The sequence below is a fragment of the Meles meles genome, chromosome X, assembly GCF_922984935.1.
Source record: "Meles meles chromosome X, mMelMel3.1 paternal haplotype, whole genome shotgun sequence".
In the NCBI taxonomy this organism is placed as follows: Eukaryota; Metazoa; Chordata; class Mammalia; order Carnivora; family Mustelidae; genus Meles; species Meles meles.
The window spans coordinates 15,688,763-15,701,993 of record NC_060087.1 but is presented as its reverse complement, the minus strand read 5'-3'; the positions used below and the strand labels follow the sequence as shown (position 1 = coordinate 15,701,993).

Here is a 13,231-nt window from a genome sequence, read left to right as displayed (position 1 = left end):
AGTTGAGAGTGACAGTAAGGGGGCAAATAAAGGTAGAAAAGTAATACAGCCTAGGATACGATGAGCACAGTAATGAGCAGTAGGGTTCTCTACCGTCTATTCAAGATAGGCTCACAGTTGACTGGAAGCTTCTAGCTGTCAAATCAAAGAGGGAAGTGGCGGCTCTGAGATTAATAGTTACCAAATGCACGAATAAACCACATGTTCAGAAGCAGCCGAGCTGAGCTGTTCTGAGGTACAGATCATTCATTAACTGCTACATAAAGTTCCTTCTCCCACCACCACGCCCTCAAATTCTGTCCCCAGCCATCCCCCCAGGGCGTTACCTCAAACCAGCTTTCCTCTTGGCAAAAAAAAAAAAAAGAAAAGAAAAAAAAAAAGCCCAGTGGCATTAACTGGACTTTGTTGCCTGAGTGACCTTTCTCACTGGACAGAACACGTGTTCTCTTAGGTTTTGGTCCTTGGTGTGTTCCCAAAAGGACAGGACTGTCTGGCTCTGGGTATAATTTGAGTTGTGTTAGTTTGGAGAATGACAGCACCAAAGCATTCCAGCTCTGTAGTTAGAAAATAATAAGATCAGGAGTCCTCAAGTAGTTTTCAAAATGAAAATCCTTTCCTACTAATAATGGTGCGTTTCCCAAAACATTTCATTCAGAAGGTTACCTTCTAATTAGTAGCCACTGGGGCCCTGCCAATAAAATGTTTCGAAATAAATTTCCTCAGTCTCACTGCTCCTATTGGCTTGAGGGTCTGTCCGAAGGAGTGTGCCCTGTGGGACCTGACCCTTGGTGGCTGGAGGATGGAGTCTGCTCTGTCCCCCAGTCTGCTACAGTATCCTGGCTTGGGGTGGGGGGGCCTCAGCCTCAGGAGGTGTGGCTGAGGCGGGAAACAAATGCTCTGCGCTAAAGCTTAAGCTGCTTCCCCCTTCCACGCACAGTGGTCCATGCTCTCCTTGAACTTGTACTTCAGCCAAGCTCTGAAAAGCCCAGAAAGTCTCCTAATACCCACCCATGGTTTTAGAGCTGTGTTTTCTCTCGGTGGAGGTCAAGCCATTCGGCCAAGCCCTGTTGGCCTGGAGTTCTTACTTTAAGACTTTTACTTTTAAGGACGTACAGGTCAGTCTTACTTGTTTGGGGGCTGACAGGGCCTTACCTCCCTCCACTGGGCCTTCTCCACCATCACAAGGATATGCGAGTCACACTGAATGCTATGACCACCGTCCCTTCTTGACTGAAGAGACACAGGGGTTGACCCTATCAAGTCGCTCCCTTGTCCCCTGGTTTATAGGTCTCTTTCCTCAGCTGTCCTTCCCTCCCTCATTACCTCCAAGACAAACAGAACCTTCTAGTACTCAGCCCAGCAGTCTGACCTTTGCCTGCCTTTCTGCTCTTACTGCTCTCTGGGGACCTCAGGCCGCAACCCAGGGAACCCTGGCCACACTGGGCACTCCCACCTCCCCTGGGGTCCTTGCTTAATCATGCCTTTTACTGATATATCCTCTCTCCCTTTCCCACCAAGGCCCAGCTGGAAGGCCACCTCCTCTGTGTGCCCCTGACCACACCACATAGATCCCCTGCACTGACCCAGTCCTTTCGTCCCCTGTGACTTCAATGTGCGTTTCCCTTGCCCAGCCTGTGCCGTGTGGGCCTGTGTGTATGTCTGTCTGTTTCTCCCATGGAGACCATGAGCCCCTCCAGAGTAGGAACCACCTGGCGCAGCCCTCTCCATATGCCCTGCATGATGGGTATTTCACAGGCGAGCCTTGAGTAACTCTGCTGCTCATTGTGTGCTTTGGCTTTAGGCCATGGTGACTGCCCAGAGCCACGAGATGGCCTATTTCTGTTGCTTTCCCAGAACAACTCCTTGGCTTCTCCCTCTCATTTTATGGGTGAGGATCTTTTCCTCTTTCACAGCCATCACAGACCACAGATAATCTCATTTGGGGCTCATCCCCCTGAAAGGGTCTAGAGATCTGCCCTTTCGGAGGAATTCGGAGGCACCTTCTATTCCCACACGAGTGGGCTGTTTCTCTCCTCTTCTCAGAGGCCTGCTCCCACCCCTCAGGGCTGTTCCTTGCCCAGATACAGAGGGAAGTCACTCGTGTCCTGACGGGCATGGGGGCACCTACCCAAGAGCCGTCTAACTTTACAGGCCTGGGCCCCAGCGCCAGCTTTCAGGCTGCCAGACCTTAAACTCAGCCCCTTTTGCCTGTCAACACCCCAGCTGATGCCTCCGACTCAGGCCAGAAAACCTTTTTCTCAAGGTTAAAAGTAGCCGACCTTCGACAAGCAGCATTGGCTAAATTCCTTGCTCCTTAAAAGGGAGGCTCTGGTTATCATTTCCTGGTGCTTATTTGGCCATGGGGCGGGAGCAGGCCCCGCGTCGTACCCTGTGTACCAGCGGGAGGGTTAGTGGCTGAAGGTGTATTGCTGAACAGTCATTATTAAAATAGCCCTCTCTGAAAATGTGTCCTGGAGAGGTGGGCATCCAGTCTGTCGGCCGGTCTGACCGAGACCCATGTGGTTGGATAGGTCATTGGCTCCCACTGGCTCCCTCCCAGGCAACGGTGCCACCCGCCCCATGCACAGCAAGCTCCTTAACGTGTGTGCAGTGAGAAAGCAGACACAATGACAGGGACACACACCGATTATTAAATGCCTGGACTTGTGTTTTTAATGTAGGGGTGACGGTCCAAAGATTGACTTGGTGGGCAGTTCGATTTCTGGCATCCTGGACAAGGATCTCTCGGATCGCAGCAATGACATCGGTGAGTAAGGCGAGCGTTCTGGCTTCTCTTCACAAAATTTTCAAAGAACTGCAGTGTTTGGGTTGCCCCTTCGAGCAGCCTGGTGAGAACGAACACAGCCATTTAAAGGGAAGGCTAACAGCCCACCGCTGGTGTTAGAAGTCGAGCCCACCGCGGGTGTTAGAAGTCGTGGTTTTGTAAAGGGGATGTGATGGTGATTGCCACATTAAAAGGAATGCCTGGAATTTTAACTCTCCCTGACCTTAGGAGGACAGTCTAAAGAAAAGAGGTGATGAATAAGCCTTTTGTAAAAGTGGGCATTAACACTTATATTCATATTTTCCAGTGACTTTTGTATTTAATGTAAAAAAGTGAATGGGTGAGAATGCAGAATGGCCGAGTTCATTGTAGTCAACACTCAGTGTTTTGAGTTTGAATTTAAAATGAGCTCTGGCATGATAATTGCTGATTAGTTAAGAACACGGGTGAGTTTTTCAAAGGTCAAGATAGCACTGCGATGAAGGGAAAGGTAACCAAAGTCTCTGTGGGGAAGCAAGTGAGAGGGTCTTCTGGGTGTGTGCGTGGGTGGCACGAGGTCGCATGTGTGCTGGTTGAGGCCACTATTGGTCTGATTCAGGTGACAGCCCTTTTAAGAAGTCTAGATTTGGGGGCGAAAATTTTTTTTTAGCTTTACATCTTCTTTTTGTACCTATCATGGTCATAATATTCTACATAATAGGGCTACATTTTGGAATTTGCCTTTTTAAATTGAATTTTTTTACTTTGAAATAATTAGAGATTTGCATGCAGTTGCGAGAAGTAATACAGAGAGAACTATGTACCCTTGACCCCTTTTCTCTCAATGGTAACGTCATAATGAAACTACAGTCTGAGATCGGAACCAGGATATTGACATGGACACGTCCACTGGGTTCCCTGCTTTTACTAGTACCTGTGTGTCTTTAGTTCTTTATCGTTTTGTCACATGTGTTAGGTCTGTGTATCTTCCCCCTCGGTCAAGATACAGAACATTCTGTCGCTACCACGATCCCGCCGTGTTGCCCTTTTATAACTACACCCATGTCCCTCCTGTCCCCCACCCCTTCTTGAACCTCTGGCAGCCACTCTCAGGGACTGATTTGCCATGGAAGATTTCCAGCATCTTTTGCATTGGCTGCTCGATTTAGAAACAAACATCTGACCGTTGGCGGACCCGTAAGAGGCACCCGAGTGCCTAACGTGAGCGTTCCTGTCACCTGGGGTTACTCCTCCTTTTTGGGCTGCTATATTTTTCCAAACCTGCTAATAGAGTTGTGTCTTTACAACTGCTAACTGCAGTCTCCGGCCTGATCTTACGAAGTCTTAGTGGTAGGATGTGTCATTGTGACTATAAACACCAAAAATATTTGCTCTGTCTGCAGAGGCTTTTTGACTACCCCAGCCTTTGAGAAGCACAGTCAGGAAGCACGACCAAAGGCTTCTGACAGCTTGGGCTGATGGAATAATAATAGAAATACCGGCTTGCTGGAGCTTTTGACCTGGTTAAAGGGCAGAGCAGAGCAGGGCAGTGATTGGCTATGAATGAGCCTGATGAAGTTCTGGTCTTGCCACTGTGGTTTAACGTTCAGGCCCACAATTTAAGGCAGGATGGCCAGCTGGTGAAGTGGCGGAGAAGGCAATATGGGGCCCCCCACAGGAAGGGAGGTGTTCTCCCTCCTCCAGGACACAAAGGGCTGTGCCTTGCCTGGGAAGAGCGTTGGCCTTTGGCTCTTGTTTTCTTTGGGTCTGGAGATGACTCGGGTGGCTCTCACCAAAATATGCATTTCATATTTCTGAGTCTGACAAGCTAGTTTGGAAATGTTGGGGGCCTTGATCAAAGTGGGTTCATCTACGGAAGCTCTTCATATGTGGAAACTGGGCCCCCGTTGTGTGTATTTGGGAGCCCAGAAGGAGCTGCTGAGGCTTAGTTTGCTCTCATTTTACCAAGAAGACGTTAATCCCCGAAGCTAATCATGTCATGCATATTGTTTGCATTGCAAGAAACTATCCTCGGTGGCCTTGTAATCAGCCGCTAAATACTTGAGTATCTACTCAAGGGCAAGGCCGAATGGCTACCAAGGCCCTCATACACAGGCCCTGCCATCTAGCAGCTTTGTGTCTCTTTTTTGGCCTCTGGGACAGCAAGTGGAAAGTGAGGTAACACTACCAGACTGTCTCACTGACCACTGAGTGGTGGAAGGTAATGCCAGTCACAGTTGGGGAGACTCTGCGGTGCCCAGATGCTAGGGCAGCCTCCATGAGTGGGGGGGCAGACTCCTCTAGATCTAGAAGTTGGATTTACTGAGGCAGAGGCAGTCAGGGAGATTCCATGGGGAGTGCGGATAACTGAGCACAGATCAGCCTGGCCGTAGGAGAGCCTTCGCGGCGGCACGGAGGGAAGCTGCCCTGCAGATGGAGGTCTGGGCTGGATTCGGCAGAGGAGGGACGCGTCTGTGATTTATTCGGTAGGCTGTGGGTTGACATTGAAGTGACATGATCCGGTCTAAGCATTCAGATGATAACTGATGGAGCTCTGTGGGACCAATCAGAGGAAGGAAAGATGGGTGTTGAAAAGTCACGTTATTCATAGTGAGGGTGAGAGGCAGTTAAGAGAGACCCCGCATTAAGCTGCCCCACAAGATTGCGAAATAAGGGCAAGTTGTGGAAGCAGCAAAGCAAAAGAAGTATTGCCAGGCCTTGGGCCCTGACTGAGTTGGGGAGCAGGGAGGAGGAGAGAATCCCTTGTCAGCTGTGAGGTTTTAGGGTTAGGGAAAAGTGACTTGGGAAGCAATAAGCATGTCTGGGGGAGGAACCGGTCTGGGGGGAAATGTGAATTTATTTAAGTCTGTTGACTTTGAGATCTGGTCAGATGTTCCCGTGTCAGTGCTGGATGAGACGGAAGCCAGAACGTTGAGGCTGGGGAGGAGAGCTGAGGTTGTAGAGGCCAATGGGGTTTGCAGGTAGAGATGAGGACCTTCTAGGAGACCAAGCACAGGGCTCGCGCTGCAGACCTGAGCGTGAGGAGCGCAAGACTGCTGCCTCCAGGCCGGGGAACCCTTCGGTAATTTACGCTGCCTCTCCTGCCCCTCCCAGATGCAGCTTCTTCACTGATGAAGGAAACTGCCATCTCTCCCAACTTCCTCACCTTGTCTTCCAGAGTTCTGTAATGTCCCTTAATGGACTGCACGATAGAAACGCCTATTATCAATGCTATTGTCTGCTTAGAAGGGATAGTTAAGTCAGGAAGATAAGTAAAGGCCTTAGCATGAGAAAAGAGGAAGAAGGACCTAGAGCTCGATGACCAAACCATGCACAAAGTCCCCATCTAAGAGAGAAGAGGAATCTGGCAACCTCTCAGAGGCCAAGGGGGGAACGGATTTTAAGCAGAATGTCATTAGGCGCCGGGGCAGAAATGGCTCTTATAGGTGGGTGGACCAAGGAGGACAGGATACCTCGGAGGGGCTGCACCTTTCAGGGCTGTTTTGTGTCTCTGCTTTTGTGGCATTTGTTCATTGCTTTGACGTAAGAAGAAAATTATTTGTACCAGAATGTTTTGTTCGTGATTCAAACAATTGAAGCTGTCCAGTGTGGGCCGCAGTGAATAGCCCAATACAGCCCTGAAAGCCCTTAGAAATCATCAGTGTTAGCTATAAATAAACTTGTTTCCTCTTAATAAAGCTATAATTTTAAATTATTATAATATTGAATTAGAGAACATGGTTTTTTCCGATCTCCTGTGGGCAGCTATCAGCATCTGTCAGTCCACAGTAATTTAGAATGAAATCAGTTAGTCCAAAAAGAAGTTGTTGATGTTGGTTTGAGATACTGTGTATCAAACTTCAGGGCCATATTTCAAGGAACATAATAGGAGCCATGGATGAGCTCCAGATCAGGCCTGCGCATGAATAGAAATGAAAATTAAATTGTCCAGTTTTCTCTTGCTGACGGAAGACTCTCTGCTCCGATTGAATGGGAGATTATAGGCCGAGGAGTCAAGTGCCATAACATTTACTTTTATTATGCCATAAATTGTAGTTCCCATGGCACGGCAGGATTTATTATTACACTCCAATACCACGGAGATTTTCCAGCTCTTTCCCACTAAAGCACGGAGATAGCAGCGGGCCCCCAGGTGGGAAGCCGCCTGGGAGCTAAGCCATCCAGAAGCAACTGTTTGACTTGGAAACAACCCTTCCCATTTCTCGTCTGTTGCTTGCCTTCGTTGACCGTCCTTCCCCACCCATCCTATTCAGATCTCATCCCACTTTCCCCACTTCTTTCCCTTTACGAGACCAGCACCCGCTCTTCACGTGAGGAAGCTGGGAATTTCTCCTCCAGCTTTCCAACCCAATCCACAGATACACACTGGACATGGCAATCAATCCGGGGGCCAAGGGTTGCCAACTTTAAAGTTGATGGACTTAGGACATAAAATTGGTTTGGAGGATCTAAGTTTAACTTCATCTTGTCCTCAGATCTCTCACAGATACCTCCTGGCCTGTGGGTCATTTGGACCAGGAAATGCAAAAGCAGTTCCCTGCTGACACCCTGGCAATGCTCGGAAGACCTCATTGATTTTTTAAATATTTTATTTATTTATTTGAGAGAGAGACAGTGAAAGAGAGCATGAGCGAGGAGAAGGTCAGAGGGAGAAGCAGACTCCCCGTGGAGCTGGGAGCCCAATGCGGACTCGATCCCGGGATTCCAGGATCATGACCTCAGCTGAAGGCAGTCGCTTAACCAACTGAGCCACCCAGGCGCCCAAAAATTATTAAGCTGTATGCTTAACCTGGGTGAATTTTATGACATATAAATGATACCCCAATAAAGCTGTTAAAAGCAGCTCTGGCTCCCATCCAGGGACACAGGTCACAATTCCACACCAACTTATATCAAGACTATCTGAGAACCTATATGCATGTCCCCAGTGTGATGACAAAAAGCAAAAGAGATTGGGCTTTCTAGGGTCATGTGCTTTATACCAAGGAAGTGAAACATCTTGAACTTCTGGTGGATGATCTTGAACCTAGTCAGCACTCTGAGCATTTTTGGTGTCCTTCCTGCACTGTGGGGACACTTGGCCTTGGCTCCAGTTCATTTGGAAGAAGGTCTATGCCAGACCTCTCCCTGAAGTGTCCCCGTGTGGCTCCCCGCCTCTCCCCTAAGACCATTAGGGCTCACAGTCTAGGTCGCACTGAGTAAATGAGGTCAAGCTGGCAACCAGTACTAATTTCAAAATCACCTCGCAGTCTTAGAAGAGATGGGCTGATGGCAAGGCCTTGTCCTTCTCGGCACTTCCAAGAGTCTGGTCCCATGTGAATGCTGCGGTTGTTCACAGGCAGACGTTTGCAGTTAGAAACATCAGGCCACACCCAAACCGGGGCACTTCCCCCTGCCTGCCCAGCCCCCACCAGGGCATTCCCAGTCTTCAGCAGTCTGTGGGGTTGGCTAGGTCCATGCTTAGTTTTGATGGGTTCTGCAAGCCTATTTCATCCCACCGCATCCAATAAGAGCAAAAGTGGTGAACGTTCAAAGTGCCCATGGGAAAAGGCACACGAATGCTGTAGAAACAGGTGGGAGTTAAACAAAGCAAAGTGGGGAGATGATGATACATGTTTTGCCCTGTGAGTGCGATGTGTTGGGTGGTATGAGTGATTCTAAAACAGAGGGAGCAGTGCCATCCTCCCAGAGGCACCTCCAGCCACCTACAGGCAACAAGGAAAAGGAACTGACGGGTGAGATGAGCAGAGGGACGTGCGGGTGTTCAGCAGATGTGTTCCAATGCCTCTCGGCTTGGAGAGGCTCACCGTGCCCACTGCCCATGTGGACCTGGGACCAGCCCCAGAAGCTCACCTGTGCACAGAGGCAGCGTGTCCTGCTCTGGGATTTTTTGGTCGCCCACCTCGATGGCCAGGGTTCCGGCAGCCTTTCTTCAGCCCAGTGGCTTGAGTGTCTCTGCTACATGCTGAGACTATTGGCAGCTTGAAGAATGCAAATGCGGAGGAATACCCAGTGGGGGGAAAAGTAGTCTATACTCAGCAGGGAGACTTACAGAGTAAGCCTTCTTACTTCCGCACTGTGCTCGACTGAGGCCTCGGTGCTGAGAACGTACGTGGAAGCAAGAAGGGAACAGGTGACGTGCACTCTCGGATTGCACGTGGCCTTCATTTGGCCTGCAGTGCCCTCTGCCCGCTGGCCATGGGCTCACAGATTGGCAGAGCCCTGTTACGGCTTCCGTTTGACTTGTAAATATCCAGAGGGATCTATGACCTGCCAGGAAACCACGCTCAAGGACCTCTTTGTCACGCTAAAAGCATTAGAGACAAAACTACACCTCATTAAGGGGGACATTTGAGTTATCAAACTCCCTTCTCTAGCCAAGGGCCCTTTTAAGGCCTGATGTGGATGCCTTGGCTGAGACCACTTCCTGCTACCTCAGATTTATTAAATGAGAAAAGCGATGAGCACTTAGGAGTGAGGTTGGTGCGCCCCGCTAAAGGGTAATTGGATCCGGTGGTGACAAGCTAAAGATGAGGTGTCAGTGAACAGGGAGCCCTGATTTAGAGCCGGAGAAGCCGCTTTATTTAGCTGTGTAGTGACCTGCGGTGGCGCTCTCCACCTCCCCACGCTTGAGTCATCTCTCCCTGAGGTTGTTCGTGTACTCTAGAATTCAAAGACTTACACACACATAAAAGGCTTTTAATTTGAGGGACTGCTGACTTTCATTTTACTAATTGAGGACATTTTAAAAAGCAAATGCTTGGTAGATTAAAAATTGGACAAAATTAGTTTACTGGGAGATGACCTTCTTTTCACTGGCACTTTAGAGACAGGTGGTAGCTTTGTCACGGACTCACACTAGTTCTTGGGGAGGTGTCTGAAAATTACAGGTCCAGCGCATATGTGCAGAAATGAGGGTCTGGGGAGAGAAGTGTCGGGGACAAACCAAAGGCCCCAGAGAGAGGCAGGTGTTCAAACGTGGGTGAAAACTCACTACTGCCCAGAAATGTACAATTAGCAGATTTATTTTTTATAGGGTTACAATTACTTTTTTCAAATCACTCATGCAATGTCAGATTTTAAAGGGTGCTTTTTTTTTAAGATTTACTTGAGAAAAGAGATAGGGAGCATGAGCAGGAGGAACAGAGAGAGAGAGAGAGAGAGAGAGAGAAGGAGAGAAGCAGACTTCACACTGTTGGGGGAGCCCAACACAGGGTTTGATCCCAGGACCCCAAGATCGTGACCTGAGCCCAAACCAAGAGTCGGCCACTCAACCAACTGAGCCACCCAGGTGCCCTTAAAGGAACCTTTAAATGATTTGTACCTCTGTCCTCTTCCTTCCCCAAGGCTGGAGAACGGAAGCCTCCAGTTCTAGAGGGGCCTGTCCCTCCCAGTGTGGTAACAAGAGCACTGGGTTTCGGACAGAATGTCTTTTCTCCTTGAGTTTTTTTACTTGGCATTTAATTTTGGGTTCTGTGTAACTCTAGGCATTAGGATATTGTTGTTTCACACGCAAAAATTTTCTTTTATGAGTGAGTGTCTGCTCATCTTGTCACTCAGTAAAGTGCCATTGAATGAGATGAAATGCCCTGTTCCTCGGGTCCCTGAAAGGGGACGTGTCCTCCGGACGCACGCCCCACTGTAGCAGGCCATCCACCATGGCACACACCTCTTTGGGTCCTGGATTTTTTTTGTATTTTTTATTTGAGTAGAGTTGACGCACAATATTTTATCAGTTTCAGGTGTGGCTCTTAGTTTCTCATCTTTAAACCAGGGCCTTGGAGGAACTGATCAAAGCAGCCCACTTCAGCCTCACAGGCTTGCCTGTCAGGCTCTGTTTCTTTTAACTACATTTTCTGGACATTAAGAAAACTACTATTTTTTGGTAACCTCTGATTCCTCTTCAAGATTAAATAGCTTCTTCTTTCGTTTGTCTCCTAACTGCAGTTCCCTCAGTTCTGTTAGTTCCTTTAACCTAGAACTGCTACTTTGGCTCTTTCTAAGTTCTCATCTAGGGTTTTCTTCAGCCTGAAGATTTTTGCTTATAAAAGATTTGCTGGCCAAGGTGCCTGAATGGCTCAGTTGGTTAAGCATCTGCCTTCAGCTCAGGCCATGATCTTAGGGTTCTGGGATCAAGCCCTGCATCAGGCTCTCTGCTCAGCCAGGACTCTGCTTCTCCCTCTCTCTCTGCTGCTCCCTGCCGTTCGTGCTTTCTCTCCCCCCCTCTCTCTATCAAATGAATAAACAAAAATCCTTAAAAATAAATGAATAAAAGATTTGCTGACCAAACAGAAGTTTAAGTAATTAACAATTGTGAGCATAACAGTTAAGGCATTACTTTTTATAAAGCTTTTAAAATTATTCATTCACCTTTTTAAAAATGTATCATGATTTTTGAAAAATATTGATGGGTAAGATGTTTGCCATCCTAAGTAAATTTGACCTCACAGAGCGAACCCTTATACAGAAACAAGATCATCCCACAGAGTCACCGAGGAAAGTGTGGGGTGTGTTAGAGAAACCATGGGTTCCCAGGTTAGGCACACTTGGATTTGAAGGATAGCTCTGCAATTCCAGGTTGAATGGCTCTGAGCTCCACTTTCATCTTAGGTATAACAGGGTTAGTAATGCCCCGCTGCATTAGAGGGTTGTTGTAAAATGTAGACCTGATGATTTGAAATGGTGGACACAAAACAGGGGCTTTCTGAGTGGTAGTTGGCGTAGCTGTAGTCAGACAGAGGCGAAGAACCAGGCATCAACCTACGTTCTCACCAGGACTACTGTTATTAGAAAGCAGGAAAGTTCTTGGACGCATAACCATAATCAGCTGACTGAAATTCTGTAGCAGCATCTGAAATCGTTTCTTACATGATCTACTCAGTTGTATTTGGATTTTGAAGAACTTCTCTCCACCCCACTCCCAGTTACAAAGGGAATAGGTACTTTTAAAAAAAGAAGAATGCAGGAAGGTAGAAAGTGAAAGTCCGGGGCGCCTGGGTGGCTCAGAGGGTTAAAGCCTCTGCCTTTCGCTCAGGTCATGATCCCAGGGTCCTGGGATCGAGCCCCGCATCGGGCTCTCTGCTTGGCCGGGAGCCCGCTTCCTCCTCTCTCTCTCTCTGCCTGCTTCTCTCCCTACTTGTGATCTCTGTCAAATAAATAAATAAAATCTTAAAAAAAAAAAAAAAAAAAGAAAGTGAAAGTCCCCTCAGGGTCTCAATCTCCCTTTAGATAATCACTGTTAATTTGTTGTACAGGCTTTTAGACTTCTATCTTTCCATGATTGGATAGATGGATAAATTTTTACAAATGTGATCGGGTTGTATGTACCGTTAGGGTCCACAGTTGTTTTTTGAAGTGAATAATGTATGTTTGCATCTTTCCATATAAGTCACATAGGTCAACCTTATATTTTTAATGTCAATGTAATATTCTATGGTATGATTCTAGCAGAACCAGCTCGCTCAGGAGCAATGTTGCAAAGAGCAGCCTAGGACGATGATCTCTAGACAGGGACACCTGCGCCAAGGGGGGCCACGGAGACTCCCCAGGCCATGGATAGTGCCTCATTTCTTGTGTGCTCTTTCTTCAAACTCTTCTCCTGGGAGACCCACTGGCAGGCTGCTTCTCCCCTTGCACTCCCCTTTCCCAGTGACCCGATCCCAGCTTACACAACATAGCCAAACTCTTGCCTGCTCCACAGGTATGCAAACTCCCGCTGCAAACTAAGAGACACTTCCAAGATTGGTGTTGGACTTGAGAGATTGAGTGACTTTATTGACTGGACAAAAAATCCATTTATAAGTTGGTTGGTTTCTAATTCTTTGCTTCCAACAAAATTGAAGGAGGCACCGACTGAGTTTTTCATTGATAGATTGTTCAAAATAGTTCTTGGTGATGCTAGACCACTGTCTGATTTTGCCATATAACTTGGAAAGAGTTCAAAGAATTGAGTGACGTTGTGATAACAGAATTCTTTCCGTTCCTATATATTTCGATTTATGTGAACAAAGTTTCTTGGCACTTATGTCTATAAAATGAAAAATAGGAATAGAATCAGCACCAAACCATGTCATTCTCGTGTTAAGTAATAATCATACACATGTGCATAAAGTTATCTGGGGGGAAAGCCCAATAAGATTCACCTCTTTTATGCCAACAGATTATGAAAACGTGTGGTACGTGTGTATACATTTGCTTTGATCATTTATAAACTACTAATAATTGTCATGGTAACTCCTTCCAGAAGAAAAACCATTACACTTAGAACCTTAGGATTTCAGGAAGTTAAGAAATCATAAATTTCTATTTATAGCCTTGTTTTTTTATAGAAGAAAAGATAATGAACAAAAGACAAAATTAAGAAGCACAAAAATGCATTACATTAGAGTAAAATCCAGCAGTATGACAGAAGTACAAATTCAGAGAGGGAAAGGGGTGGTGCAGAAT

At 47.3% G+C, this 13,231-nt stretch overlaps 1 protein-coding gene across 7 annotated transcripts in view; it reads left to right on the top strand.

Annotated features, from left to right (window-relative positions):
• The window catches only part of SH3KBP1 (SH3 domain containing kinase binding protein 1), a 341,474-nt gene that overhangs the window by 307,884 nt on the left and 20,359 nt on the right, over positions 1–13,231 (top strand). For all 7 annotated transcript variants that reach the window (XM_045995813.1, XM_045995818.1, XM_045995814.1 and 4 more), the window contains one exon: positions 2,682–2,767. In XM_045995813.1, coding sequence (XP_045851769.1) covers positions 2,682–2,767 — 86 coding nt within the window. The remainder of the gene's footprint in view (positions 1–2,681; positions 2,768–13,231) is intronic.